This window comes from Phragmites australis, chromosome 5, assembly GCF_958298935.1.
Source record: "Phragmites australis chromosome 5, lpPhrAust1.1, whole genome shotgun sequence".
Taxonomy (NCBI): domain Eukaryota; kingdom Viridiplantae; phylum Streptophyta; class Magnoliopsida; order Poales; family Poaceae; genus Phragmites; species Phragmites australis.
This window is the reverse complement of record NC_084925.1, coordinates 21,633,310-21,660,365: the sequence shown is the minus strand read 5'-3', so window position 1 is coordinate 21,660,365 and position 27,056 is coordinate 21,633,310. Positions and strand designations below refer to the sequence as shown.

General features: G+C 40.8%; 1 protein-coding gene across 3 annotated transcripts; it reads left to right on the top strand.

Moving 5' to 3' along the window:
* The first annotated feature begins 756 nt into the window (after positions 1 to 756).
* On the top strand, positions 757 to 26,854 carry LOC133918919 (uncharacterized). Of its 3 annotated transcripts, none has more exons than XM_062363048.1 (25): positions 758 to 1,028; positions 1,142 to 1,280; positions 1,386 to 1,457; positions 2,494 to 2,595; positions 2,676 to 2,844; positions 2,974 to 3,072; positions 3,812 to 3,961; positions 6,487 to 6,526; positions 7,447 to 7,504; positions 8,407 to 8,495; positions 8,800 to 8,898; positions 8,971 to 9,086; positions 9,168 to 9,286; positions 9,842 to 9,912; positions 10,178 to 10,280; positions 14,677 to 14,816; positions 14,969 to 15,127; positions 15,227 to 15,330; positions 16,211 to 16,365; positions 17,666 to 17,855; positions 22,153 to 22,252; positions 23,611 to 23,779; positions 24,563 to 24,645; positions 24,719 to 24,795; positions 26,174 to 26,854. In XM_062363048.1, exons 1-25 carry the CDS (start codon positions 963 to 965, stop codon positions 26,343 to 26,345), a joined length of 2,841 nt encoding a protein of 946 aa, XP_062219032.1. In that variant the 5' UTR covers positions 758 to 962; the 3' UTR covers positions 26,346 to 26,854. The 3 variants fall into 3 exon arrangements, with proteins under 3 accessions (XP_062219034.1, XP_062219032.1, XP_062219031.1); XM_062363047.1 differs by having other exon boundaries at positions 759 to 1,028; positions 16,211 to 16,386; XM_062363050.1 differs by lacking the exons at positions 22,153 to 22,252; positions 23,611 to 23,779; positions 24,563 to 24,645; positions 24,719 to 24,795; positions 26,174 to 26,854 and adding an exon at positions 19,071 to 20,208 and having other exon boundaries at positions 757 to 1,028; positions 16,211 to 16,386.
* The last annotated feature ends 202 nt before the right edge of the window (positions 26,855 to 27,056 follow it).

Here is a 27,056-nt window from a genome sequence, read left to right as displayed (position 1 = left end):
CTATAGGGGTAGGCAACACAACACCTGTTTCTCCAACGAGACTCCCTTTGGACCGATTCAAGCATGCTGGCAAATACCCTGAAATAATGTAGCCCTTTCTCGGAAGGCTTGAGGCACGTAGGGGCATTTGGGTCAGTTTCGACTAATTTGGGCAAGAAACTGAAACGATCTTGGTTGTCAAACAACCCTTAATCTTCAAGACATCCATTTCTTGCTAACGTCATCGTTGTATGCTTCTCGTCCTTTATTTTTTTTCTTTCATGAGCCAGTCTTCCAAATTCATCTGTCTGAACATGGACATCTCTGTCGCTTCCCGTCTTCACTCCTCACAGACTTGGTTGTGTTCACCATTGCAACAAAATATTCACAATTTTTGGATGATAATTGGACTCCGTAGATAGAGGAAGGATCTCTTGCATTACATCCGTATTTGATGGTTGTTGTGCTAGCTTGTATCTATGCTTCGGCCTGGCACGGACAAAAAACAACCTAGCTCGTCAGGCACATCCATCAAACACGATCTTGTTGGTGGGTCATGCTAGCCCACAACTTATACGACAGCCTAGGTACACCACGCCGACCCGAGTCATTTCTATCGGTGCCGTGCCATGTTCGAACTGAGTTGGTGGCACCTTTACTTCCATTCCTAGTACTTACCATATTTGATTAACATATTTGCAAAATTAAACTGTCAAAGATGTAAAGAAATAGTACTAGTAACCTAGTCCTTTTTCAGGTCTTCATAGTGAGCGTCCGCTTTCGATCGGACAGCGCACAATACCGGGAGAAGCCGAGGCAGGCCGTGATGAGACGAGTCACGCGGAACTAGCGGAGCGACGAAGACCGGACCTGGAAGAAGGGCAACCCTAAAACCCCACGGCGGTGTACGGTCTCCTCGACCTCCTGTCTCCCTCCTGCTGCCGTAAGCCGCCGCCCCGACGCGCCGCACCGCGGCCGGCGAGATGAACTTCTTTCGGAGATCCTCCCAACTCCTCGCGCTCCCGCTCCTCTTCCTGCTGCTAGCGCAGGTATCCTGATCTCCCCTCAAACCCCGATCCCCGGCGAGATCTGATCATTTCGAGGGTTCCTAATGGTGTTGATTTGCCCTTCCTGCCCCCCTCCTCTCACTCTGTCGCGGCAGGTGCCGTCACTGGAGGCGGCCGAGTCCACGCCGGGGACCCGGACGCGCAAGATCGGCGGCACGGGGGCCTCCTCGGTGTTCTCGCTCTTCAACCTCAAGCCCAAGAGCAAGTTCTGGACCGAGTCCGTCATCCGCACAGGTCCGGTTCATCTGATTCCTTCTACTTCTCGTAGTTGGGGACTCCCACTTGCATGTTGCGTCCTGTGGTTGGTAACACATTGACGGGTTGTGTTGATTTTTTTAGAATTCGATGACTTGGAAGGATCGGCGTCGCGGGATTCCAGCAAGAAGGGTTTGCTCAACTTCACAAGAGCTGGTGGGTTCTTGTGTCTATCTGCAACAATTTTCTCTTGGGATTATACAATGTAGAACACATTTCAAACAGGCTGAACCGAAATTTTGACTAGACTCATGGTGCTCGGTTCTTTCTGCTCTGCCAAAGCCTCCGCAGTGATATCTCTTTTCGCTTTTGGGTGTTGTCACAATTGTGTGATACTGGTAATTTAAAACTGTTGCATGAAGCTGATATACTTTTGCCCATGGAACTCTTGCCATTATTTATGCAAGAGTGCTGATAAAAGGATGTTGCCTACTATGTCAGTCCATAATAGCACTTCCTAGCTTCATCCTGCATGTCACCTGTACTTTATGATATTTGATCATTCATCAGCTCCTTCTTTTTACTTATGGGGATGTGGATATGAAATCCCAAGACTAAATTAAGGTTATGAATGAAGATAATTAGGTTTAGTTATCGCTACCATAATGCTGCAACAGGTGACTAACGTAGAGATATAATATGTGATTCCAGATTAGCAACCTTTCTGTCCAGATATGCAAATGCTTGTTGATTAAATGTTGTGGCTACCTGGAGATAACAATTCGAAACTGTATGGTCTTAGAAAATCAACCCTCTCCAAGTCTTAACGTAATTGGACTCATACATTATATTTGACACATATTCCACATATGAGAAGTTTTGGTTGCTATGTAGCTAACAATTAGTTCGCAGGATATGTGGCAACTGATAAGGGCAACTGCAATAGTGCAATATCAACAAACCGATCATGTCTATATTTTTCATAACATGCTATTGCAGTGAGGCAGTGGGTTTTTCATCATTGTTTGTGCAACCACAACTTCATACTTTCATAGTATTGATTCCTCATAAGGACTTTTTTGGATAATTAGTTTGTTGTGTACTCGGAAAGGTGATTCTAAATTATGTTTGTGCATCTCAAACAATCAGGAACCACACATGAAATATAGATGGTGTAGGAGTTACAGCTGAGTGCTTATCTAAGAAAGCAGAGATCTCCTCACCACTATTTTTTTTCTTTTCTTATGTCAAGGTAATATTGCAAATTATATGAGCCTGTCGGAGGTTGATTCCATATATCTTTCGATCCCTGTGAACTTCATCTTTATTGGATTTGATGGAAAAGGAGGACACGGTAAATCATCTATATGCAGTCACATAAGTTTATGGTTGGTTTGGTCGTACTAAGTATTAACAGTTTTTCTTTTTGTTTAGATTTTAAGTTGGGAACTGAAGAAATAGAGCGCTGGTTTACAAAAATAGATCACATATTTGAGCACACAAGAATCCCTCCAGTTGGCGAAGTTCTTACGCCGTTCTATAAGACAAGTGTTAAGAAACTTCGGCAGTATGATCTTCCTTTAGTCAGCCATGTGAACCACAAGTAATGAATATCTACATTTCTGATCCAACTTACTCCTTGGCTATTTAATAGATTTTCTGTAATTAAGCCATTGTATACTTCCATGAGAATGAATTCCCATTGTTCTACCTCAATCTCTTTGTGATGCAGTTTTTCTGTGCATGCAATACACATGGGAGAAGATGTTTTATCTGTTTTTGAACACGCTATAAAAGTTCTTTCGCGTAGAGAAGATCTCGCGGATTCCAGGTCTGATATTCTTGAAATGCACATCTTTTCCATATCGCTCATCCACCAATTTGGTGAAATTTCACAAGTACTGTATCACATAAAAATGTAAGTGCAAGCATTCGACAAAAGTAGCTTTAGTCCAATTATGACAACGTATAGCATGCCTGTGCGTTCAAATGAACCTTAGTCTTGCTGTTTCTTGGCGATTAAAAACTTTGAAAGAATATCCTTTTTTAAGTATTCACATTTTTTCTGCACATTTATTTTCTTTGCAAATGCTACCTTGGGGGTACACACACAAACTAATATGTAACTTATACCTATAGTGTTGTGTTTGTAGTTTCTTTCTTTCTAAAATATATACTCTTCGTTAGTAAATGTATGATGTTTTAGAAAGCATGCAGTGAAACCTTTATATCTTTGAACACTAATTTCAAAAGAACTATTTGGGTTAGTCATATGGAAATAGTAAAAATATTTTCATGAAGAGTAATTTTACATTTTCTGCTATCATCTTGATATAAAAAGTACTGATCAAAGTTTCATATTGGAGACCGTGTTAGTTTCTAGAATGTCATATTTTTATGAACCGAGGGGTACATTATAGACATTTTATGTTAACTGCATGCCATGCAGATCATGGAGAACCCATTTGCAGTGGCCTTTGTAATTACTTCAATGATGCTACCTCACATTTGCCAGCACTTCCACTATCCATTGACAAAAAATATCCATTTTTTCCTTGTATGTTGTACAGAGAAAATGAGGAGGGATTTTTGCAAGTGGATAGTGCTCAAATGGAACATATATTTTCTACTCTTGCTGATCACCTTCAGATACAAGAAGCTTACAATATCTTCATTCTTAATCCCAAGCCTATTGGCAAGAGTATTAATTATGGTTACCGGTGAGTCTGTGAACACTTCCATTACCATGAATCATGTGTAACTGATGTAATAGGATGCTGCAAATATGCACTTGTTTATATTTAGAGTGACACCTTTCTCATAAAAATGAAGGCTTTCATTTTCTGGTAACTTTTGATCGTATGAACAAATTGGGTCTTCTTTGTAGTGCTGCAACCCATTCAAAATATTTCAAATTCAATCTACACTATATGTAGTTTAACTTCAATGCAAGAGAAAATTATTCCACTCAAAATATTTCTAAAGAATTGGTGTGAAATTTGAATTGTGAGCTAGGATCTGCTAGACCATAGTCACCGGAAACAGGGTCGATGCCGTGTTCCATGACCCCGGGTCGAGCGACCCGGATCCGGATCCGAGATGCCACGGGGTCGCAGGAGGGACGCCGCATGGGAAGCAGGAGGACGAGGAGAGGATGTGGAGAGGGACGAGATGGATCTGACCATATCCGTCTCCGTTGCAGGTCCTCGCCGCCGCCGTCGCAGGTCCTCACAGGTTGCTGCCGCCGCTGCCGGTCCTTTTTCTCCCACTCTCGTACATCACCATTGAATGTCTTCCCTGCCGCCGGGGTTGAGCTGCTTGTTCTTGAGGGAGATAAGGCACGAGAGATGCGGAGATTGGGGAGGATGAAGCAACTGCTGCTTTGGAATCGTGGATTACAGGTGACGGCAGCGGCTGCGTGCGCCGGAGCATCAGGAAGGGGATGGAATCGTAGAAGGGCCTAGGAGGAGTCGGGCTGAGGGAGTTATGAGGGTGCTGTAGTGTGCTATATTGGCTGGATAGTGGGTTGAAAGGCTAACTGTGGGCTGAAGTCTTTAGTTGGACAGTAGGTTATCGGCCTGTTGCTATGTTATCGACCCCAGTGAACAGGGGTCATCGACCATGTTACAAACTATCGTTCTGAACGACAGTACCCCTTCGACCCATATTTTTGGGCATCCGCGACCCCTGTCCCTCGATCCTGTTCCTCGATGCCATCGACCTGGAATTCTGGTGACTATGTGCTAGACTAAGTTGCTTCTTTGCAAAAGAGTAGATATCTGGAATATAGATGGACATGGCACATTATAATAAAAGTATTAATTAAAGAGCCCCGATATTTGTTAATAAACGTTTCCTGTTGTGTACTTGTGTTGAATACCTCTATCAGCATTCAGTTTATCTCTTCAGTTACTATCCTTTGTATATATGACTATGAAAAATTCATATTTTGAAATTATGCATATAATCTTGTGAGCTAATACCTCTATTTTGGTAATTTGAAATATTTTGTGGTTGAATGGTAACAATGCATATGGTAGTCCTTAAATGTTCTTTTATTAGTCTTACATAAATAAGTCAGTTTGACTAAGAAATATGTTTTTTTGTCTGTAGATTGTTGTATCTGATGTAGACGTAATATGCCCTCCAATGAGACAAGTCATGCAATCAAATAACTTATATTGATTTTCGTTGCTGTAACGTGGATACTTGAAACTTCCTAGAAGCTTACTAACTATGAGAATAAAAACTGGTCACCTTTTTATTTTGGTATGCTACCATGTCATGCCCTCACCACTTCTTTCTATTTGATCTAGTATCTGAGATTTTGGAACTCAGAACAACTTGCCATAAGTGTAATAGCCGGAATTGAGTTCAATATTTTTTAACTCCTGTAACTGTTAAAAGTCGGAATGTGGCCTCAATAGTCAATATTTTCTGTTTTTGTAGTTATTACAAGTAAATCGGAATGCTGCCTCTGTACTCTTATCAACAATTGTACAGTTTACTTCCTCCATTCTGAAATAAGTGATGTTATGAAATCATGTGGTCAAACTTCCATAGCATTGACTGGTAGTACAGTTAAAATAATCAATGGTGGCTGGCTGACTGACCGAAAATTGATTATAGTCTACCGTCAAAGTTACCGTCCTAGTATCATTATTTCTTACTAACACATTGTTATAAATTTAGTTATCAAAGTTGTACCTTGTAGACTAAGAAAATTTTGCTTATCCGAGAACAGAGGGAATAATAGTTAGCCATTGTATCTGTAGCTTCGAATTGAAAAGCTTGCATCAGTATAAACTAATCTTGTAGTATGCTAGCCTGACCCAGAATCATGCTAGAAAGACACAAATCTGAAATTTGCTAGAAATAGTGTTCTGCTGTTTGATTTACTTTAAAGTTTAAATGACTTACTGTTGTACAACTTATTTTCACATAGTAAGGTAATCCTTTTGTTATCCATCAATTAATTAATTAAATTATTGTTCTTCCATAATCTTAGTTTAGTTTATTTCTAAAATATATTCAAATCCTGTTGCTCGGATGGAAGAAAAGTGAAAGCCTTTAAAATATTTATCGATTTGCACACAGCGTTCTGCATAGTGTTTTGTTCATTTTCCCTGTGTTTTTCCATCATTCAAGTGTAATAGTAGTATAGTACATCTTTGGCAATGAATAGAGCATCCGTTAACTGTTTCTATATTCATTTGCTTATTTTATGTGCCATCTGTTTTCACAGGAAAGGTTTCTCCGAGTCTGAGATCAACTTGCTCAGGGAGGTATGTTGGCATCCTTTATCAGACTTCCTGTTAGGGTTTGACGAACATCATTGTGACTATATCTTCTCGGTTTCATAAATCTCTTGGGTGTTCACATTGTTATTATGATACTTCTTGCGAATTAAATATTTTTGGTGAGAGCTGTTGGTGACAAGAGGATATCATGATTTTTCTTGATAGTTATATCTTGCTAAAAGTTCTTCTATTCAAGCTATAACTTTGGGATGCTGAATTTAATAATACATGCTGGACTTGTAGATTTGAGTTTGCAAAAAACTGAACTACCTTTAAGCTACCTCTTAGTTTTCACTTGCCTTAGAAGCAATCAAAATGTTAGCATATAATATTATTGATAATCAGTTCATCTACTTGGATTAAGGGTTATATCACCAGAGAATTTAAGATTACCCACACCAAAGCAGCAAAGCTCCCTCCAGGATGTTCACAGGATTCCTTTTCCTTTGTTTGAGGTGCTAAATCTGTATCTTTTAGTAAATAGTTTCAGATCAGATAGGGGAGGGAAATGAAAATGATGTTTACTCAATATCTAGGCTACTTTCTTAGAAGAAAAGGATACCTATATTATCCATCAATTGCACATGTTTCTGCAATAAGGTTTTCTGTCACCTTGTACTAGAGACACAGCGTTGATGTCCTATACCTTTTATTATACAAAATTTCTCTGGGACCCCAGGTGTTGTTACATATGCTTGTCTGCTGCTGCTTATGCGATACTATACCTTTTTCGTTGTTCATGTCGAAGGAACACCATTTCATTCTTCTATACAGAGCTACTGCACAAACTCATGTTTATTTTGCTGTGACTTTCCCAATTAATCTTGGATGTATTTTACTCTTTACTCTTCAGTGAGTAAAGGTGTACTGTTGTGGACCATGATGTGTTAGTGATTGTTTTTCAGAATAAGACTCTGCAAACTCGGATACTCCAATCTAAAAGTGACAACAAACTCTTTCTTGGTAAATATTATCTTTCTTGTTTATATTCTTATTTCTGAATTTCTGTGTCATCAATGGTGAAAATGTATATGGATATATAACTACTATGTTCACTCATATATGGATCATAAGAAAAAATTTATATCTGCGATGGATTAAGATATTTCATCTTAAGTTGGTGGGTGCAGCTGCAAATTAAAGGAATAGATTTGATGATTGCAAATTGTCTACTTATCCCTTTGATAGTGAATGTTATCAAGATTTTTGGACACCATGCATTTGTCCCACACCAAGTAAACAGATCTAGTAATGCTGAGTTGTATATGTTGGTGATGCTACAATTAACATATTTTCCTTGTAACTTTTGAAGGTTTTTGTTTGCTTGAAAAATCATGTACTTTATTGTGAGACCTTCACATAATATCCATACAACAATTTGTTTTGCACTCATTTGATAACGAATTCATCTTTCTGTAGAGTGAAATAATTTACATAATTACATTTTTGTCTACTTGTCTGCAGTCAACACTAGCATAGAATGTGCCCCAACATTCATATCAATAGAAGGGGAAAAATACGGCACCTACATGCTTTGTGTCCTATCTTTTTCGATATGTAGGTTCTATGCTTAGTTTCAACATTAATCAAAGTAGTCTTCCAAAGCCCTACGATTAACCATTCATGGGCCTCAATTGCACGTTAATTGATGTGCAAGGTGATTTGTGTGAATTGGATCAAGTCAAATATTGCATATCGTGCCTCCATTTGAGAAACATAATGTTGCATTTAGTCAAATGTTGTATATTGTGCAGTAACAATCCATTTGCAGATAATACCCACCACGAAAACAACAATCTGACATGCAGTAGTTAATTTAATCTTTTCCCTCTTGTTGTACTTATTTGCTTCTCTGTATTAAGCAGATATTGAAAAGGGAGTCAATAGAAGGCCCTTGTACGAAAGCCATCCTCTATCATCATTTTCATGGACCACAACTGACAATATGGATATGGTATGTTTTAATTGTTATTGTTATTTTTGAGTTTTTTGTACCTGCAAAATCAACTGTTTATTGGTTCGGTCCATTCGACTCAACCATTGAACTTAGTTGATACACTTTTCATGAGTTGTTGACTGCTTGACCTTTTGACCTTGTGACTTGTGGACTTGATTGTTAGATCGCATTTGGTTTATATCACTTGACACTTCCCTTGTATTTTGAAGAAGCTGCATGAAGATGAACACAAGCCTTGAGGCCCTTGGCAATTACATATAACAAAAAACCTAACAGAATGCTTTACACATCTCTTTTACAGGGGGATTGGTCAAAGAAATGCAAGGAAGCATTAACCAATTTTGAGCTGCTGAAGGAAGGGAAAAGTAAAGATGACATTGTTTATGACAAAGCCGTTCAGGTGGCACACTTATCTTGGTACACTAAATTAAAATTCTTTCCATATATGGACCTAACAATGTATTCTTACTAGATATTACATGGCACAAAGGATGAGCTGCATGGCATTTTAGAAAGTGCACTACAGTCTAGTGATTTGAAGGGTCTCCATGGTCAATGCCTTACGGATATATGGATTGGCAGAGACAGGTCTGATATGATTTTTGCTAATGCCTTTCCAAAATTGAGGTTAGAGTGGTCCCTTTCTTCTAATCGAAGCTTTATTTTCAGGTTTGCTTTTATTGATCTGAGTGCAGGGCCATTTGCCTGGGGCCCTTCTGTTGGCGGTGATGGTGTTCGTACAGAACTTAGTCTACCAAATGTTGCAAAGACTGTTGGGGCTGTTGCAGGTCACTTTTTCCCGTCAAACCTTCTGTGCTTATTTTATTTCAGTTATTATCTATTGTTATACTCTGCATACTGATGCATTGTTATGTATAGCGTACTTTGTCTTTATTCTGTATATTAAGTATTTCAAATAATAGTTCTCTCATTAGTTTTCCTTAGCGGTTAGCATGTTCTCTAATGCACCTCTAGTAGTCGCCTGCAGTTTTCGCCTAGCCTTATATAGTTAATTTGTTGTCTCTGTTCAGGTATGTCTTCTCTTTCTTTATAAGATTGGATATTATTGTAGGCATCTTTTAGTTGCTGTATCTGTTTTGAGGTTGTTGTGTCCTGTTAAATCTTGGGTAATTGTCAGCTTGATGTGAGTTGTGAGGGTTCAAACAGCTCTTCGGCGAAACATAGAAATACACCGAAACCCAGTAAATTGACTAATGGAAATGATGAACATTACATGTCTGGTCTCATTTCAATGGTCTGATTGAATCCTTTGAAAGAAGCTAGTAAAAGCCTACTGGGGCTTGTTTGTCCATCATGAAGTGATTGTTGTTGATCATATGCAGAAGTTACAGAAGAAGAAGCGGAAGAAAAATTGCAAGATACAATCAGAGAGAGATTTTCATCCTTTGGGGAGGTATACTACATTTTTCTAGAAGCACCTGTATTTCATTCTTTCTTTGAGCGAGAGCTTTGGGAGCAGGAGAGAGTGGGGGCAGAAAACTTTGGGAGTGTAGGATTTTTTTTTTGTCTTCTGTGTGGTACTCAATACTTCCGCTAGCTGCCTCCATGATTCACTTACTGCTGGTCCAATAAGTCATTTGTATATATTGTAGTCACACCTTGAAGTAGTAATAGATTTGTGTGTGGAATCTCAATTTTTTATTTATTTTTTTGTTCAGGATTACCATGCTGTGGATATCCTATTGGCAGAGATTGATGTCTATGAACTTTTTGCTTTCAAGCATTGTGTGGGAAGAAGGGTACAGCTTGCCCTTTGCAAAGGTACTTTTCGGTGACCATAGGTTTGGTTATTTTTTTGAAGTATTCTACATAGTGGTAGGCTTGTAGTTGATATATGTCTTCTGAGTTGCAATTATTCTTTCCTTTTGTTTATTGGTCAGAGTGAAAGAAAGAAAATGCCTTAAATGAAATATGTAACAGTATATACCAAGCTTCTAAATTGTATCACTAAACAGTACTGATACAGCATATCATTTCATTATTGGACTGGCACACATATGCTAACATGTGATATAAATGAACAACTCGGATTGTATTCCAGGACCTCCAAGGGCTAATGTACAGCTGTGTACATATACAAAGAACCCCCTATACTAAGGGCTAATAACATCCAACTACATATATATCTAACACCCCCCTCAAACTCATGGTGAGTCATAAACACTGAGTTTGGAAAGATAAAACATATGACGCGCCCTGGTCTGCGACTTGGTGAAGAAATCAGCAAGCTGCAATCTTAAGGCACATATTGAAGGGTGACAACACGTTCTTGCACTTGAGAACGTGTATAAGAAGCATCAACTCCAATGTGTTTTGTAAGTTCATGCTTTACTGGATCACGGGCAATGCTAATCGCTCCAATGCTGTCCGACAATAGGGGAGTAGGACTCGGAGTAGAAACACCAAGATCAGCTAGAAGCTATCTCAACCAAGTGATCTCAGTTTTCACCGACGCCATAGCTCTCAACTCAGCCTCGGCGCTCGAACGGGATACTGCAGTCTGCTTCTTAGTCTTCCAGGCAATGAGAGAGGAGCCAAGGAAAACACAACAGGCAGTAAGAGATCGACGATTAGAGGGATCACTAGCCCAGGTCGCATCAGAATACGCCTGAAGCTGCAGTGAGCTAGAGTGTGGAAAGAATAGGCGAACATGAGATGGTTCCTCGCAGATAGCGAAGAACTCGGAGAAGATGACTATAGTGAAGTTAAGTGGGGGAACACATGAACTGACCGAGAATATGAACAACATGGGAAATGTCAGGACGAGTGATACCGAGATAAACCAGGCTCCCAACAAGATGACGATAGCGAGTAGGATCCTCAATAGGCTCACCGTCAGTAGCATGAAGCTGAAGATTGAGCTCCATAGGAGTCTTAGCAATGCGATAATCTGTGAGCCCAAAACGATCCAGGATATCCTGAATGTACTTCTGCTGGGAGAGGTAGTAGCCATTAGGCGTGAAGGTGACCTCAGTCCTCAAGAAGTATCGTAGTGGTCCTAGATCAGACATCATGAATTGCTCACTAAGACGCTTCTTCACAAAGGAGACGTGCTGAGGATCATCCCCAGTGATGAGCATGTCATCAACATAAAGGAGAAGGAGCGTCCTTCTACGAGAGGAAGTGTGAACGAAGAGTGCTGGATCATGAGCACTAACAGAGAATCCAGCAGCAGTGATGATAGAGGTGAAGCGCTCAACCAAGCACAAGGTGCTTATTTGAGTCAATAGAGGGCACGTCTTAGACGGCAAACATGCCTAGCTGGAGTAGAATGACCTGGGGGTGGATACATGTATACCTCATGTAAATCTCCATTGAGAAATGAATTCTTGACATCAAGCTGGGAGATGGACCATTGACAAACTGAAGCAACAACAATGAGTGTGCGAACAGTGGTCATGTGAGCGGCAGGAGCAAATGTCTCATCATAATCACAACCATGCTCCTGTTGGAAACCACGAGCAACCAAATGAGCCTTGTAATGTTCAATGGTGCCATCTGAGCGGGTCTTAATCTTGTAGACCCACTTGCAAGTGATGGGCCGAGCATGAGAAGGTAGGGGAACAAGGTCCCAAGTACTAGTGCGCTGAAGGGCAGTGAGCTCCTCTGCCATAGCAAGCTACCAATCAGGATGAGAAGTAGCCTCACGATGCGAGCTAGGGTCAAGGAGGCTGGTTGTGCAAGCCTTGCGCTGGTTAGCTAGGACGCCCCCTTACTCAATACTTTGACATGTCCATAGTGGAGTCACCTTACCGGAGGCTCGCAAGTTGCCCCAGCAAGGAGTAGTAGAGAGCCTCACCACCCTGGTGATAGTGCTCTTCAAGGTACATCCAGATCGCCCGCGAGCTAGGGAGCTTGATGATCTCCATGGAAATGTCATGGCTGACACTATGAGCGAGCATGGCCTTCACTTGAGCCTCATCGGCACGCCACTTCTCTAGAGCATCGAGAGCAGCTTGATAAGCCTCCTGAGCATCCGTAGTGTCAATAGCAAAGGCATCATTAGCCGCCTTTGTGGCAGCCTCGTCTCCATCCACTACGGCAGGATACGATGCCGCTGATGACGTCGGTGGGACGGACGTCGGAGGATAGGGCCTTGTACCCGTGACGTGTCCTAGCAGGCGATAGCTATCGAGGATGATCTACATGTGTGCCGCCCACTCCTGACGATGGGGGTGGTCTGCAAGGGAAGCGGAGTGGCCATGCTCGATGGTGTGCATTCCTCCTCAAGTGTCTCTTTACAACACAACACAACACACATAGCACACTAGAGGCAGCAACCACAACACACAGCAGCAGGAGGAGAGGAGGGGAGCACGGATCGGGTGGCTGTGTCCTGTGGAGAGGTGGGGCATAGCAGGAGCAACCTTGAGCAAATCGAGCACACAACACGGGTCGAAGAAGGGGCGGCGGCTCTCATTGTTGACACACGTGTTGCGAAGGCGGAGCCGGGCTATCCCTCTCCTTGTAGGCGGCGGTGCATCGGGAGCGGACGATGCGAGCGGGCACGAGAGTGGAAGGCGGTGGCGAGCTAGAGCAAGCACGCCTCAGCGGCGACGGTGGCGCCCGCGCGGAAGGGTATTGGATCGGGTGGGTAATGTAAGGAACGAGGAAAGGGAAGAGGGAAGAAGGTGGAGCTGCTTGACCGCGGCCGGCGGAGGCTCACCGGCGACTCGTCGGCGGCACGCCGGCCGCGGGGATGGAAGGTCCGGTGTGGATGAGAACATTGCTAAAGCTCTGTTACCATGATAGAAATGATCAACTCGGATTGTATTCCAGTACCTCCAAGGGCTAATGTACAGCTGTGTACATATACAAAGAACCCCTATACTAAGGGCTAATAACATCCAACTACATATATATCTAACAACATGGACTGGCATATTACTTGATATGGGTGATATTTCATCAGATATTTGTCCAGTATGTTCGTCACAGGAAAATCCTTTTACCAATTAACATCGTAGAAGATTTATTAGAGAGAATAATTGATGAGACAGAATGGAAATATCAAATATGCTGAGGATGCCAACTCATTGTAGAATTAGATGGCTCATTGTTTCACATCAGTGGCAAAAAAAAAAAAAAGGTGAATCAAGAGGAAACAGACTGACCTATACATGCATTAGGTAATATATAAGAACTAGATCATTGCAAAATAGTGCATAATCTCAGTACTGATGGATACATATACATAATGTATTTCCTTCTACTCGACTATATAGAGGTTTCAGTAGGACCTGTACAGTGAAACTTATAATTTCTGACCACTAATATATAGAAGATGTACATGGATTGGAAAATACTTTCCTAATAAGGGGTGGTTTGGAGTTGTAAGCTGTCTTCTTTTCTTCTATTAATGAAATGACACGAATCTCTCCTATGCGTTTGAGACAAAAAAGTTCTCATCATTTTTTAATTGTATATTACAATAAAACACCATGGTCAAAAGTCTTGTTTTGGAGACTGTGAAAAGTAAAAATTACTTGTATTTATTGACAGAGGGAGTAATGTAATTAGAAGATTTTAATGCAAAAATTTAGAATATGATTTACTAATGCATTTTAGTTACCTTGGTTGCTTTTAGGGTTTGATTGCATTATATATAATTTGACTTCAAAGCTACATTTTTAACCAAAACAACTCAAAAGATCTTGAATTTAAATATAACTTCTGGATTCTGTATGGGAACATATCACCTGTTGGTTCAACGGAGCTCAGACGACATGGGCCCGCACAAGTTCAAAACTATACTTCTAACCTTACAAATACTCAAATATCTTGAACTTGAATATAACTTCCAAATCTGGCATGGGAACATATGACCTGATCTATCATTCGATGTATGACATTTGATTCATTGGAGCTGAGATGATATGGACCTAGTATCCACTGTTAGAAGTTTACCAATCGCCATACACAAATAATATTCCTTTTGTTCTAAAGAGCTATATCCCTTGTTTCTCGTTTTTATAATTTAACCATGTTTTCTCATTAAATTTACAAAATCTATAATTATCATTGTTGTTTTGTTTGTTGAGGCTTTGAGTTTATGGTAGCATCTGGGTTTGTGTTATGTACAGTTCTTATTTTTTTTCTTGTTCCATAAAAATTTCACCCCTTGCCAACAAGAAACTGTATTTTTGGTTACTCGCAGAACTTGATGAGAGGATGCATGACCTGAAAAATGAATTGGAGGGTTACAATACTGGAGATTCTGATGAAATTAACAAGAAGAAAGCTCTTGATGCGTTGAAGAGAATGGAAAACTGGAACTTATTTAGAGATACTTCAGAGGTTAGCTTTGTCCAAACACTACTATGTATCAGTCAATGTAAATTTCGCGGTCAATACAATTTCTCTTGTAAGCTGGTCAACAAAAAATTCACAAGTTAATGTGTAGGTATTAATCAAACTTATAATGATGGAGTTCAATCTTTTGATGCCAGGAACATCATAGTTACACAGTAGCTCGTGATTCATTTCTTGCACAACTTGGATCAATGTTATTGGGTTCTATGAGGCATGTAATTGCTCCTTCTGTTTCTCATAAAGCACACCATTACTACGAGAAGTTATCATTTCAGTTGTACTTTGTGACACAAGAGGTAAATTCTTGTTGCTTATATTTTGTACATCCACTAAAATTCAATAAACCTACGTCCTCACATTGTATCTTTCTATTTTTTGACCTTTTTCTTTTACAGAAACTCAGGAATATAAAGCAGTTGCCTGTTAATGTAAAATCCATCACAGAGAGCCTGAGTTCTGTGTTATTACGATACCAGAAGTCAATGTTTACCCAGCGCATGTATGTGTTCTTCATTTCCTCAATCTTAATCTGTAGTCATATTACTTGTACTAGAGGATTTAAAACTAATCGAAATGGAAATTATACATCAAAGTTTATGCATCTGGCTAGATTATTTTTCTATGATTTTCTAAATTCTAACTGCTCATTTGGAACAATTTAAAATCAGTGAATAACCAAAACCTAGTTAGATTAACAATTTTAAAAGTATTAGTAAACAGCCTCTGGACCTCTCCCACATCTTTTCGCTATCCCCTTGATTTAGATTCTTGAGGTGTTTATTACATATTGTCTCAATATCCAGACAAGCCTATGCGGTTGTATTTGTTTCATTGTATGAGAGTTCTTGTTTTCCCCCCATTTTCCAAGTATGCCAAATCTGCCCCATTCCATCAGCTACTAAGTGCGTTTTCTACAATTCTAATCATTTAGGACTGTAAGTTTTGTTTCTAAGATTATAATTCTTGTAGAATTGCAGAAGTGATCTGTAGTAAGAATTTATATTATTTATTCTGCTAAACTACTGTTAGTGCTTTCCTTTTGCTTGCCTATGTGATTCTACAGATAATTTTCTGTTGCTACTGTTTTTCCCTTGGTCTTTCCCTTATTATACGGTGAACCCTTTATTTTAATAACAGTGTGTTTCTCATTCACTATTGTTAAATTTGATGAGTTGTGCTTCTAAAAAAATCAAATGGGAGAATGATTCCCTTTTTTCCAGGAAAACCGACCATAAATGTGTGCTTCTGATGTCTATCTTGATATCCTATGAAACTATCTTGAATAAAGTTTGTAAAGACTAAAAACTTGCTGTAAGTATAAAATATGTTAACCTCTTTTCCAGTATTAAGGTATCCAAATTATGCATGTCCATATTTAGGCTGTCATTGTCAGAGGAACCAGCATTGATGATGGCGTTTTCAATGGCACGTCGCGCAGCTGCAGTGCCACTTCTGTTAGTCAATGGCACCTATAAGTCAACAGTTCATACATACCTTGATTCTGCTATTCTCCAACATCAGCTACAGAGACTAAGTGAGCATAGTTCACTTAAAGGTATTTATATATTCTTCTTTATGTGCTTTTTATGATCTAGAGATGGAAGGCTGCCGGCTCTGAATAATTTCATTCAGCAGGTAGTTATGATCTTAAAAGAGTGTGTTTGTATACCTTGTTTTTAGTAGTGCACGCGGGTGTGATAGTTGTTCACTTCTTTTCTAGGAAGCTTGCAAAGCGATGTCTGCGGTTTTCAGCTTAGTCACTAAACTTGGGCTGGGTGGGCAGTTTAGCCATAGTCAGCGCCACTGATCCATTCAGGTTCAAATGTCTAAGCATGTGAATCGGAAAAAACCAGGAAGACCAGTTAGTTTTAGTGAAGCACTCAAATCAAATGGCTATAACTGAACCGGTTGGCTCTTGAAAGCACACAATTGTGTCTGCTTCCATGTAAATCAGCAAATTTCTTCTACCCGGAGAAGAATATAGGGCTCGAACCTTCAGCTTTCCTGTTCGGAGTGGAATGGCACCAACTAACCAATTGGGGATGCCAGTTTGGATGTATCTCAAAGGATGCTGGCATGATGTAGATATAAAGGGTCATGCGGATCCTCGAAATTTGTAGAAAAAATTACTGTAAAATATGTTCAACAGGTAAACCAACAGTCAAGCCTGTGAACTGACTAACAGGCTGTTTATTCCTGGTCTGGTTCCTATAACTATGGTTGCCAGGTGCAAGTCGTACATAAGATGCTGAACAATATGTAGTGGCCATGGGCAGCCAGGCCATGGAGGAGGTGCACAAAGGAGAACAGCAGCACGCACAGCAAGAGATAACAGATAAGATTAGTTAGTTGAGTTGTTAGGGTCTTAGAGATAAGATTAGCTAGTTGATTAGATTGGTTTGTTAGATGAGTTGTTACTTGTTAGGAGTGATCCAGCTCTATATGATGGGGCATACAGCATGTATATCAAGTAAGCAATAATCAAGTAGTCTTTACGTCTCTCTCTATCTTCCCAGTGGTGTTTACCCCTAACGGTCCAAGTATCATGACACCATATGACAAGGTAATCTGTGGACTTTATTACAATATGCAAGGGTTTGTGTGATGGTCACACTGTTTTGATTGTTTAACGCTGAAATGGAAGTGTACAAGTTCATGAACTGCTTGGTTAATCTGTCTTTGAAATTATCATTCCCGCTGTTTTTTTGGAAGAGAAATGGAACAAATCTTTACTATGTTGTAGTGCATTTGTATCAATCACTGTTACTTCCCAGGCCTGTCTTGTTTTATAAGATGACAAATTATTGTAAGCTACATTTCGTTTCTATATGCAGGGGGACATTCAAATCACAGGTCAACATTGGAGATCCCGATATTCTGGTTCATACATAGTGAACCCCTACTACTGGACAAACATTATCAAGCCAAGGCTCTCTCAAACATGGTTGTAGTAGTTCAGTCAGATGATGATGCTTGGGAAAGCCACTTACAGTGCAATGGGAGGCCCATCTTATGGGATTTGAGGTAAGATTGCTAATATCATATTGTAATTTCATGAAAACACAGGTGCTAACACACTCCCTTAGCAATCTATGTTCTACAATATTCTAGTCTTAGCCTCTTCCATGTACTGCCGCATCATATCATTATTTCTTTGTAAAAATGATAGATGAAAGATTTAGGAATTGATTTCATTCATTTTAAGATGCGCAAGAATCCTACCATTAACTTTCATAATTCTCATTACCAACCCAAACTATGGCCGCAATTAATGTGCACTTGGTTCGGGTTAAGTTACCCCAATACGCGATGTGGGTATGGCAATGCGAAATTTCTTAAAAACAAGGATACACCGATATGGTATTCATATTTTAAAAAGGAGGAAGTCTAGATAACCCTTTGAACTTTGGCCCGATTCCGCCTAACCCCCTGAACTATAATACCATGAATCCAACCTTCTAAACATCGTTATCATGTCCAAATCACCCTCTAAGTTGGTTTAGGTGGGCGGTTTTGCATTTGTGGCGCTCTATTATCCCTGCTTTGCCATGTCTGCTGCCAGTGTGGCTAGGCTAGGAGGAGTTAAAAGGTTTGGGGCGGTGGTCTCTTCGCGTCGCATCCATCAGACGTCAGTTTTGCTCCTCCCTCCTCGACGATTCGTGGTGGCACAACAAGTCCACGACTACCGCGACCAACGAGGCTGCTTTCTCCTCGACCCGCCCCCCTCGACAATTCTGCAATATCCTCGATGATCCCTTCCCCTCCCGGCTTCTCTATCCAACGGTGGCAATGAAGAAATGATTGCATGAAGCTCCGCATGATCACGGCTTGATCGAGATGAGTCAAGACTCCATGAACCCTAGATTTTGGGCTAAAATTGTTTGAATCCGTATCTTATGAGCCCCAGATTGATCACAGGTTTGAGAGTATTGTGATTTTGGGGTTTTACCTATCCAAAAAAATTGTGAAGAAATTGCATTCTTTTTTGTCATTTAGATGCTGTATTGTAGTGTAGTCCCATCCTGATTAGCATCAGCGTGTGGCATGGTGACAAATGCTGAATTTGCAATGCGTAACTTAAGAGAACTTAAGATGTGCCTAAATCTAAAATTCTGTTGTTCAAACATTGCACTGAATTAACATCATGCTGATTGCTTGTAGGATGGCTGCTTTGAATCTTCTATCTTGGACTGGGTATCTTAGAACAATTCTTATGTTTTTTTTTTCTCGAACACGCAGGAGAGCTGCGTGTTATTGCATTAAGAAGAGAAGTGATCCAGTTTATAAGGGAAACCGGGCTTGAAAACCATAACAAGCAAAACGATACAACCCGCGGAACCCAGTTCACGCGTAACACAAGAAAAGAAGAGAAACCCAAACCCCCCTGACAACCAGATGACTCGTCACGGAGAGCGACAAACAACCCGGCGAACACAAAAAACAGCATACAACTATCCATACCTGATGACGCTAACCCGCCAACACTGCGCCCAGCTAGCACCTCGACCAGAACTTCCCGACAACTTCGCAGGCGGAGCCTTGCTCCCACGCCTGACAACTCAACACGGTCGGCAGCCCCCATGCCGAACCACAAGCGCAAAGAAAGGGTCCTGGGACCGTCGGAGCGTAGCCATTGTCGCGAAGCGCCAAAAGGTGATGGAAGGCCTCGTCTAGAAGGGGACAACGAAGGAGGATGGTGTGCCTTGCAAGAAGTGGTGTTGATTGTAACAAAGAACATAGAGATTCTCCGAAACGACACCTTCAAGAAGGAAGTGGTAGAGGAACCGCCGTCGCTCGTCCGAAAAGTCGGACAAGGTTTTCACCCGGAGAGATCTCGTGGGGGAAGTATCGACACGACGCCTCCATGGAGGTTATGACGCCTGTCGGTGTCACCGTCGTCGGTAATGGCAAGACGCCTGCTAGGGCTTTCACCCAAGATTCCCCCAGCCACGGCACAACCTGAGGAACGCTAAGGCTCGATGGGTCGACGAGAACATCCACCTGCAACAGAGTAACCAGAAGCACACAACACAGGCACAACGCATCGATCAGGACGACCGGGGGCGGAGCCTCATCCAGCAGCAACGAAGACCGACGGGCAGCACCAAAGCAGGGAAGTGCAAACGGTAGATCTTCTATCAGACACACCGCACCGACGCCCAGAGGATGACAGCACCGAGTCAACTGGCCAAATCAGCCCACCAGGGACGGCCAGCCGGGGGCCAGAAGCAAAGCCGACATCCAAAGGCCGCATAGAGGCCGCATGTCCACCACCCGCCACCGGAGCTGTACGAACAGCACACCGGCGGCAAGGTGAGCAGACGCACAGGCCCCCGTGCGGATCCTGCCTGAAGGGGTAGATCTGGAGAAGGACAGCACAAATCTGGTCGGAGCGGTGATAGATCCGCTCGGAGCAAGCACAATTGGGGCGGGGGAGGGAGGGGAGGGGAGGGGAAGGAAGGAAGGGGAGGAGAAGGAAGGGAGGGAGGGGGAAGAAACCGCGGCGCCCCGGCTTTGAGGTGTCGCTAGGCGGCGACGGCCGGATCGAGCTCGCGGCGAAGGAGAGTTGGGCTAGAGGTGGTGGTCGCCCCCCCCCCCCCCCCCGTGTCGCCTGAGCGCCCGACGCAGCCGATGTGGCCACCAGTGAACAATTCTTAAGTTATAGTACTGAGGAAAATAAATTATGATTGACAAAACAGAAGGCTGCAAATAATCATATAGTTGTTCACGCTGGCAGCCTAAGTGGCAATTCCATGGTGACAAAGCACCACAGATACAAAATCACCCACCTAAACAGTTCGGGGGGGGGGGGGATTTGAACATGATAATGAAGTTTAGAGGGTTAGATTCATGTTTTTGTAGTTCAGGGGGGGTCAGACGGACTCCGGACCAAAGTTTAGATGGTTATTTGGACTTCTTCCTTTAAAAAAATGGGAACCATAGTCAAGCATTACCGCATTACATGACGATAGTTGATACATAATCTTAACCACTATGAGTCAAGCATAACTAACACTACCGATTGGTCTTCTGCTCCAGACGTGGCTGCTCCAACTCCTCACGTGTCATATCTAGGAGGGGGACAATAGTCACAAAACTACCCAGTTTGCCATTCTGCAACGAGAAAATCCATCAGTTAAGCACCAGTTTTCAAACATGATTCATACAACTACTACCAACACTGGCATTCGTACCACTACCTTGCATAGCCTATTATCTTGAGATTGAGAGCTTCGACTATCCTTACTCTGAACCCGATGCTAAACCAACTCACATCTAACAAATACATTTCATCGACTCACTGGAGAACAACCAGGGCAGAGCAGAGGAGGCTCGGGAGGGCCCACCTGCAGAGGATATGCTGGCACTACGTCTGCTGTTCTTGGCGGTGCCATCAGGATGCAGGTGGTAGAGGGAGGCCAGGATGTAGCCAGTGTAGGGGTGGCAGCTCGAGTAGGAGGTAGCTTAGAGCCTAAGTTTGGGGCCTGCAGAGGATGCGTTGTATTTGGCTACTGTTTGTTTTGGCCCTAAGTTGTGCTGCAAAACTTAAGCAATACACTTTGATTCACATGCCACAAAAATGTTAGGCCGCTGTCTGATTTGTGATCATAAGTCAGGTTTTCAAGTTTGCAACATTCAACTCTGTGACTTCATTGTAGTCACAAGGTCAAAAACAGCAAACTTGTCCACATTATAGTTATGCCACAAGTGTGACCAACTGGCCATGCATAATGGCAGTGTGGCATCAAGGCAGAATCAGCATCAATCTCCTGTTTCTTCTTTATTTACCGCTTGGATATTGCTCAGACACCTATTATGTTGTGATGTGAAAATTCTTCAGCATATCTATGCACTGAAATCAAAGATATATCCATTTTACTTGTCAATTTTAGATTTAGGCTGTAAATATGAATGTTGTTGGCTTGTTGTGACATCAATCAGTTTTGTTATTTCATGGTGCGTCTTGTTCTTCCTTATGCTATTTTAACTAGTTCCATATGAGTAGATGCTGATTAACAATTGGAATTTTATGAACTTCTTACAAATTGGCTGGAATTGGTCAATTGTAGTTCTAGTTTTGAAGCTCAGAGTTGCTCTATTGATTAGATTTCTCAAATGTTACCTTCGTCGTATCTTCCTTCCAAGTTCATCAAATTTCTGTTTACCGAAATGCTTTCGGAATAACAAAATTATTATAGTTCCAACCGACTAAATTTGGATTAGGAAGTCTTAAATCTTGTCCTATCAAGAAATTCTATTGATTTTCTGATTTTTCATTTGATGCAACTGTATTAATGCAACATAATTTATTGGCAAGCAGGAAACCAGTTAAAGCCGCCATTGCTGCAACTGCTGAGTATATATCTGGTCTACTTCCTTCACATCTGGTTTATAGCCATGCTCATGAAACTGCAGTTGAGGTTTGTTGCCCTTTTATATATTATATTGGTTTCACTAGTTGGTAACTAATGGGTAACCAATATTGTCAGCTGCAAAATCTGTGAATTCCCAATATTTGCATCAATTGCTTGCTCCTTCTGCCTTTTGAGCACCATGGGTTGAACCTTGCACCCATTGGACTTTGAATGACTACATGCATTGTCTGTAACAGTAGCCAACAATAGTTCAATTATGTAGCATTGTGTAGCCACACACAGTTCCTACAATCTAATGACGCTCTTGCTGTGATCCATGAAAACTTACTATTTTGTATACTGTGTTAACTTATGTCTCTGATAAATTTCCATACCATGTAGCTTTTTATTCCATCATGTCTATTCACATAGCTAGAGTCTTTGGGATTTACTTCAATTTTGAACTAAATCCCAAAATTCTCAAGAATCATGCTCATCCAAACACTCCGTCTGTTCAAAAAAAAAAAAAAAAAACTCCCTCTAATTGCTTTTGTAAGTCACTCTCATGAATAAATAAGTTAGCTTGTCCAATGCTTGAATAACTGAAGGGAAACAAGGTCATTTGATCCATGTTTGATTTCTTTGCCCAACATTGCTAGGAAAACCTTGCTTGTGGAGGGAGCCAATTTGACTCTCCCTCAAAAGCAAGGTACTTCTTACTCACTGTGCCCAAAAGAAAGGCTAGGCAAGGGGACCAAATATGCATCCTTCCCCCTAGCCTTGCTCTAAGCATGGTTAGGCGAAGGATCCATACATGCCCTTCGTTACTTCCGTAATTCATGTGCACAAGTACAAAGTAACTTATATATGCAGTTGGAGGATGCATGTAAAGAAAATGCTGCAATCTATGTCAGATACTTCTGAGGTTTTTCATATTGATCAAGTTACTTATCCTTGCATATGTGAGTCCGAAGGAACTGAGCCTAGTTCAGTTGGTGGGAGGTGTGGGTGTACACCTCCACCACCTAGGTTCGAGTCCTCTTCAACTCGAATTTGTGTACCTATTTCTTATATTCAATGTCACCTAGTTCCTCCTCGGTGATCAAGTTATTTTTGAGTCAGGAGTATGTAAAGTCATGTCAAGGAAGAATTTGTAGCATTAAATATATTTGACTTCAGTTGTTACTTTATTGTGTCCAGTTGCCCATCATACTTGTTTATGAGTTAGTTTTATTTCTCTGTTACTTAGTGAATTTTCCTCGTGATGTGTTAGCAGTGCTGTTGTCATTTCTCCATTCTTTTATCCGCCTTTTTACTTGCTTACCAGTGTAATTCACAAGCACATTCCTATTCCTTCTATGATCTGGTTCTTGAAATACAATAGTCCAATCTAACTCATTACCCTTCTTTCTTCGTAATTCTAGGACTGGACCTGGTCTGTGGGTTGTAATCCCTTGTCCATTACTTCTCAAGGCTGGCAACTTTCAGAGTTGCAGCAAGATGTGATTGCTCGTAACTATATTATTACTTCAGTGGAGGAGTCCATACAAGTGGTCAATTCAGCAATTCAGCGATTGGTAACAGAGCGGACTAGTATCCTTATAATTGTCTATACTTTCTCACTATTCAGTTTTGGGCAGTGTTTTTTCTTTTGTGAATAGGGACGATCGCCTTATGCTGTTATGCATTTTCCCATATGAACTAGTAGGGCCTTGTGATTCTACTTGCTCGTTAGCTGTTTTTTCTTGGAGCTCTATTCCTGAGCCGTGCTTTGTACTAATGATTTGAGCAGAACCACTATGGATTGGTATAATGGTTTCATCCAGGTCAAATGATTACTCCTTTTTCATATTACATGTCCCTTTACTCAGGAGTCACTGTTTCAAAATATTTGTCCATTGATTGTAGCATGTCATTTAACAAAGGTATGTGTAGTCATTTCACATTAACTTTTTCTGAGACTTAACACCTCCTTGGTTTGTGCATGTGGTAGTTAAGGACATATTGTGAAATGGATTGAATATTAATTTTCAAAAAGCAGGAATGGAATCATGAGTTGATCTTGTAGCATCTAAAATAAATACTGTGTAGCGAAATTAGCTAAGCTTCTTTGCAGGAATATATTAGAATGCTTACTCTGTCAACCAATTGGTGGTCCAACTTATAAGGCACTTGGTTTATATAGTGGAGGGTTGTTGGTTCAAACCCACCAGGGTTGCTCTTTTTGAAGAATACAAACCCCATCGGGAGTGCTCAGCTTCTTTGGAAACTGGGGGTTTACCTTCAATTAAAGAAAAAATCCTCCTAACCGTGTTAATATATTTGCATTGCTTGCTCTCAATAATTCTTTCTTTGAAGAACCTTAATAATTGTTAGCTGAAAAAGGCTTCAAGCTTCTGAAGGCTCAGGAAAGTGTGATGGTTGAAAAGTACAATTCTGTTGTTAGCTTGTGGAGAAGGGTAAGATGCTTTCAGATGTGCCTTCTCTTCTTTGTTTTGTGTTACGGGGGCTTATGTTTTGGTATCTATTTAGGTATCAGCTATGTCCAAAGGATTGCGATATGGGGATGCTGTGAAACTTATGTCGATGCTTGAGGATGCTTCACATGGGTCAGTAATCCATGTGCTTTCTTCACTAATATAGTACTTGTAATCAAATTTCATTTTACTTGCTTTGTTTCGTTTAGTTTGTGAAGTAGCTCTATCGTCTGTTGAGGTATCATTTGTTGTTAAAAAAACTTGCTTGACTGAAACATTTCAGTTATCCTCTTACATATGTTAATTGGTAAGCTGAAATTCAGGTACATTAGTGATATTAAGATGTAGGGTTTTTTTTTTTTTTTTTTTTTTTTTGCATATCGAATTTAGGTGGGTTTGGTGCACAGTTTGCTAGGATAAAATAACGATTGTCAGTGTAAGTGTTTCTTTATGTCGAGTTTTGTTTCAAAATCCTGGCAAGTCGGTTTTGTGTCATGTTTGGGAAAATTTCGAACCCATAAATGAAGCAAAGCAAAGTGTAAATACCGTAACAAAATTGCTACTCTGTGTACTTGTAGAGGAAGGTTGCCAATTGTGTGGAATAAAAACAATTTTCCTGTACTCCCCCTGATCCAAAATGCAAATCATTTTAGCATTCCCCACTCTTCACCAAATACAAGTCGTTCTATTCTTTTGATACATGTTGTCATCTTTTTTTCCTTTTGTTTTTGCCCTAATTTAGTTGAACAAGTAAATGGGAACTTTTGCCAACATCTTCAATAAGGCAATGACTCCCACCTACTCTAATTTATTGCTGAAGGGTCAATGATTGAAGGGTAGGCATGGTTATTTCACACACTCCTTTAATTAGTATGCCCTAAGTCTAAAACGACTTATATTTTTGATCGGAGGGAGTACCGAACACTGGGGGCTATATAGTTCAGACACCTGCAAAAAGAATTCAAGCCAGGGATGTATTAAATGAGACAAGAAAAGAGTGAAGTGGACAATCCATTTTAGACTCTAGGGGTGCTTGGGATCAACCTTGTTTTTTAGTTTTCAAATTTTGTAGAGTTTCAAATTTGAAGTTTGGGTATAAACTAGAGGCAATTATCCTATTGGTATAGAAGTTAAATTTAGAGGGTTTAGGGGGTGGACCTGATAAGCTGAAATGGGGTACCAAAAATCAGAGCTCGCCGGATTGAAAACTGGCTGGTTTCTGTTGGTTTTTTAACACTTATTGGGATTTGATTGTTGCAATAGTGTACTTTGCATTTATCCTTGCATGTAAATATCTTCAAATACATTATATGTGGTTGTCATCAATAGATGTTTTACCCTCGCAAAAATATCAATAGATGTTTAGCCACATTTCTTTTTCTGCCGCATTTTTGTACTGTGTATTCTTTTCTCTTTTTCTCCCTGCTTAGCTCTAGCTTGAAAACTGGAATATTGGCCCCTGATTAGTTAAATTTTTCGCTATTCTTAATTGTAGTGTTGCTTCTTTCAGATTTTCTAGTGCTGTGAACTCTACCATTTCATATCTACACCCTGTCCAATGCACTCGTGAAAGAAAACTGGATGTGCAGCTAGACTTGACAACTCTTCCCGCTTTTCTAGCGGTCTTTTTGTTGCTTTGGTTTCTTCTACGACCAAGGAGGCCAAAGCCTAAGATCAACTGAACACCGGAGTCTGTAACTTGTCTATGCAACTAATGAGCAGGGTAGGGTTCTTGTGAATATGTGCAACATGGATTATAGCTGATGCGGGAGTTCCAAGGTTCAAAACACAGAGAACGACAGGGAGATATGTACCAAATGGTCTCCTAATTGAAGATTCTTCAGACTGAAATTTTATCCCTCACCCGATTTCAAGCAAAACACTGAAATGTCATGATCATATCTCATATGTGGCAGACTTGCTGAGATTTCATGCTGTAACGCTATTCATTCAGGCGAACTGAGAGGCGATTGTATCATAGCAACATGAACGGCTAATGATTATCATCTGCCAGTCCTTTTGGATGTTACTAGTACCATGTCACACAAGCTGTCTGCCTCCAGCTGGCCACTGCTGCCAATGAAAATTGAGATTAGTGCAAAGCCCATTTTCATTGTAACATGAATTCGCAAGTTCGATAGAAAGGAGCATGTACCATTCACAATAAAATAAAATGTAAACTTTGATACGAGTTAGATGTTTGCCTCCAGTAAGATGTTTGCTTGGTGGAATAATTGCTTTTGGTGAGGGGACTTACCTAAACAGGAAGGGTCGATATGGCAATTGTGGACAGTACCGATTCAAATAGCGGAGTACTATTTGCTTAGAAAAGGTTCGAATGGAAATTATAGATAATCCTTTCAACTTGGGTTAAATTCAAAGGCTGTCTGTCT

Bases quoted from the DNA above. Each gene is read 5' to 3' on its own strand.
- LOC133918919 (XM_062363047.1), top strand. From the start codon at position 963: ATGAACTTCTTTCGGAGATCCTCCCAACTCCTCGCGCTCCCGCTCCTC. The intron at 7,505-8,406 runs GTAAATATTATC...TGTATTAAGCAG, and splicing joins TGACAACAAACTCTTTCTTG to ATATTGAAAAGGGAGTCAAT. The intron at 10,281-14,676 runs GTACTTTTCGGT...GGTTACTCGCAG, and splicing joins ACAGCTTGCCCTTTGCAAAG to AACTTGATGAGAGGATGCAT.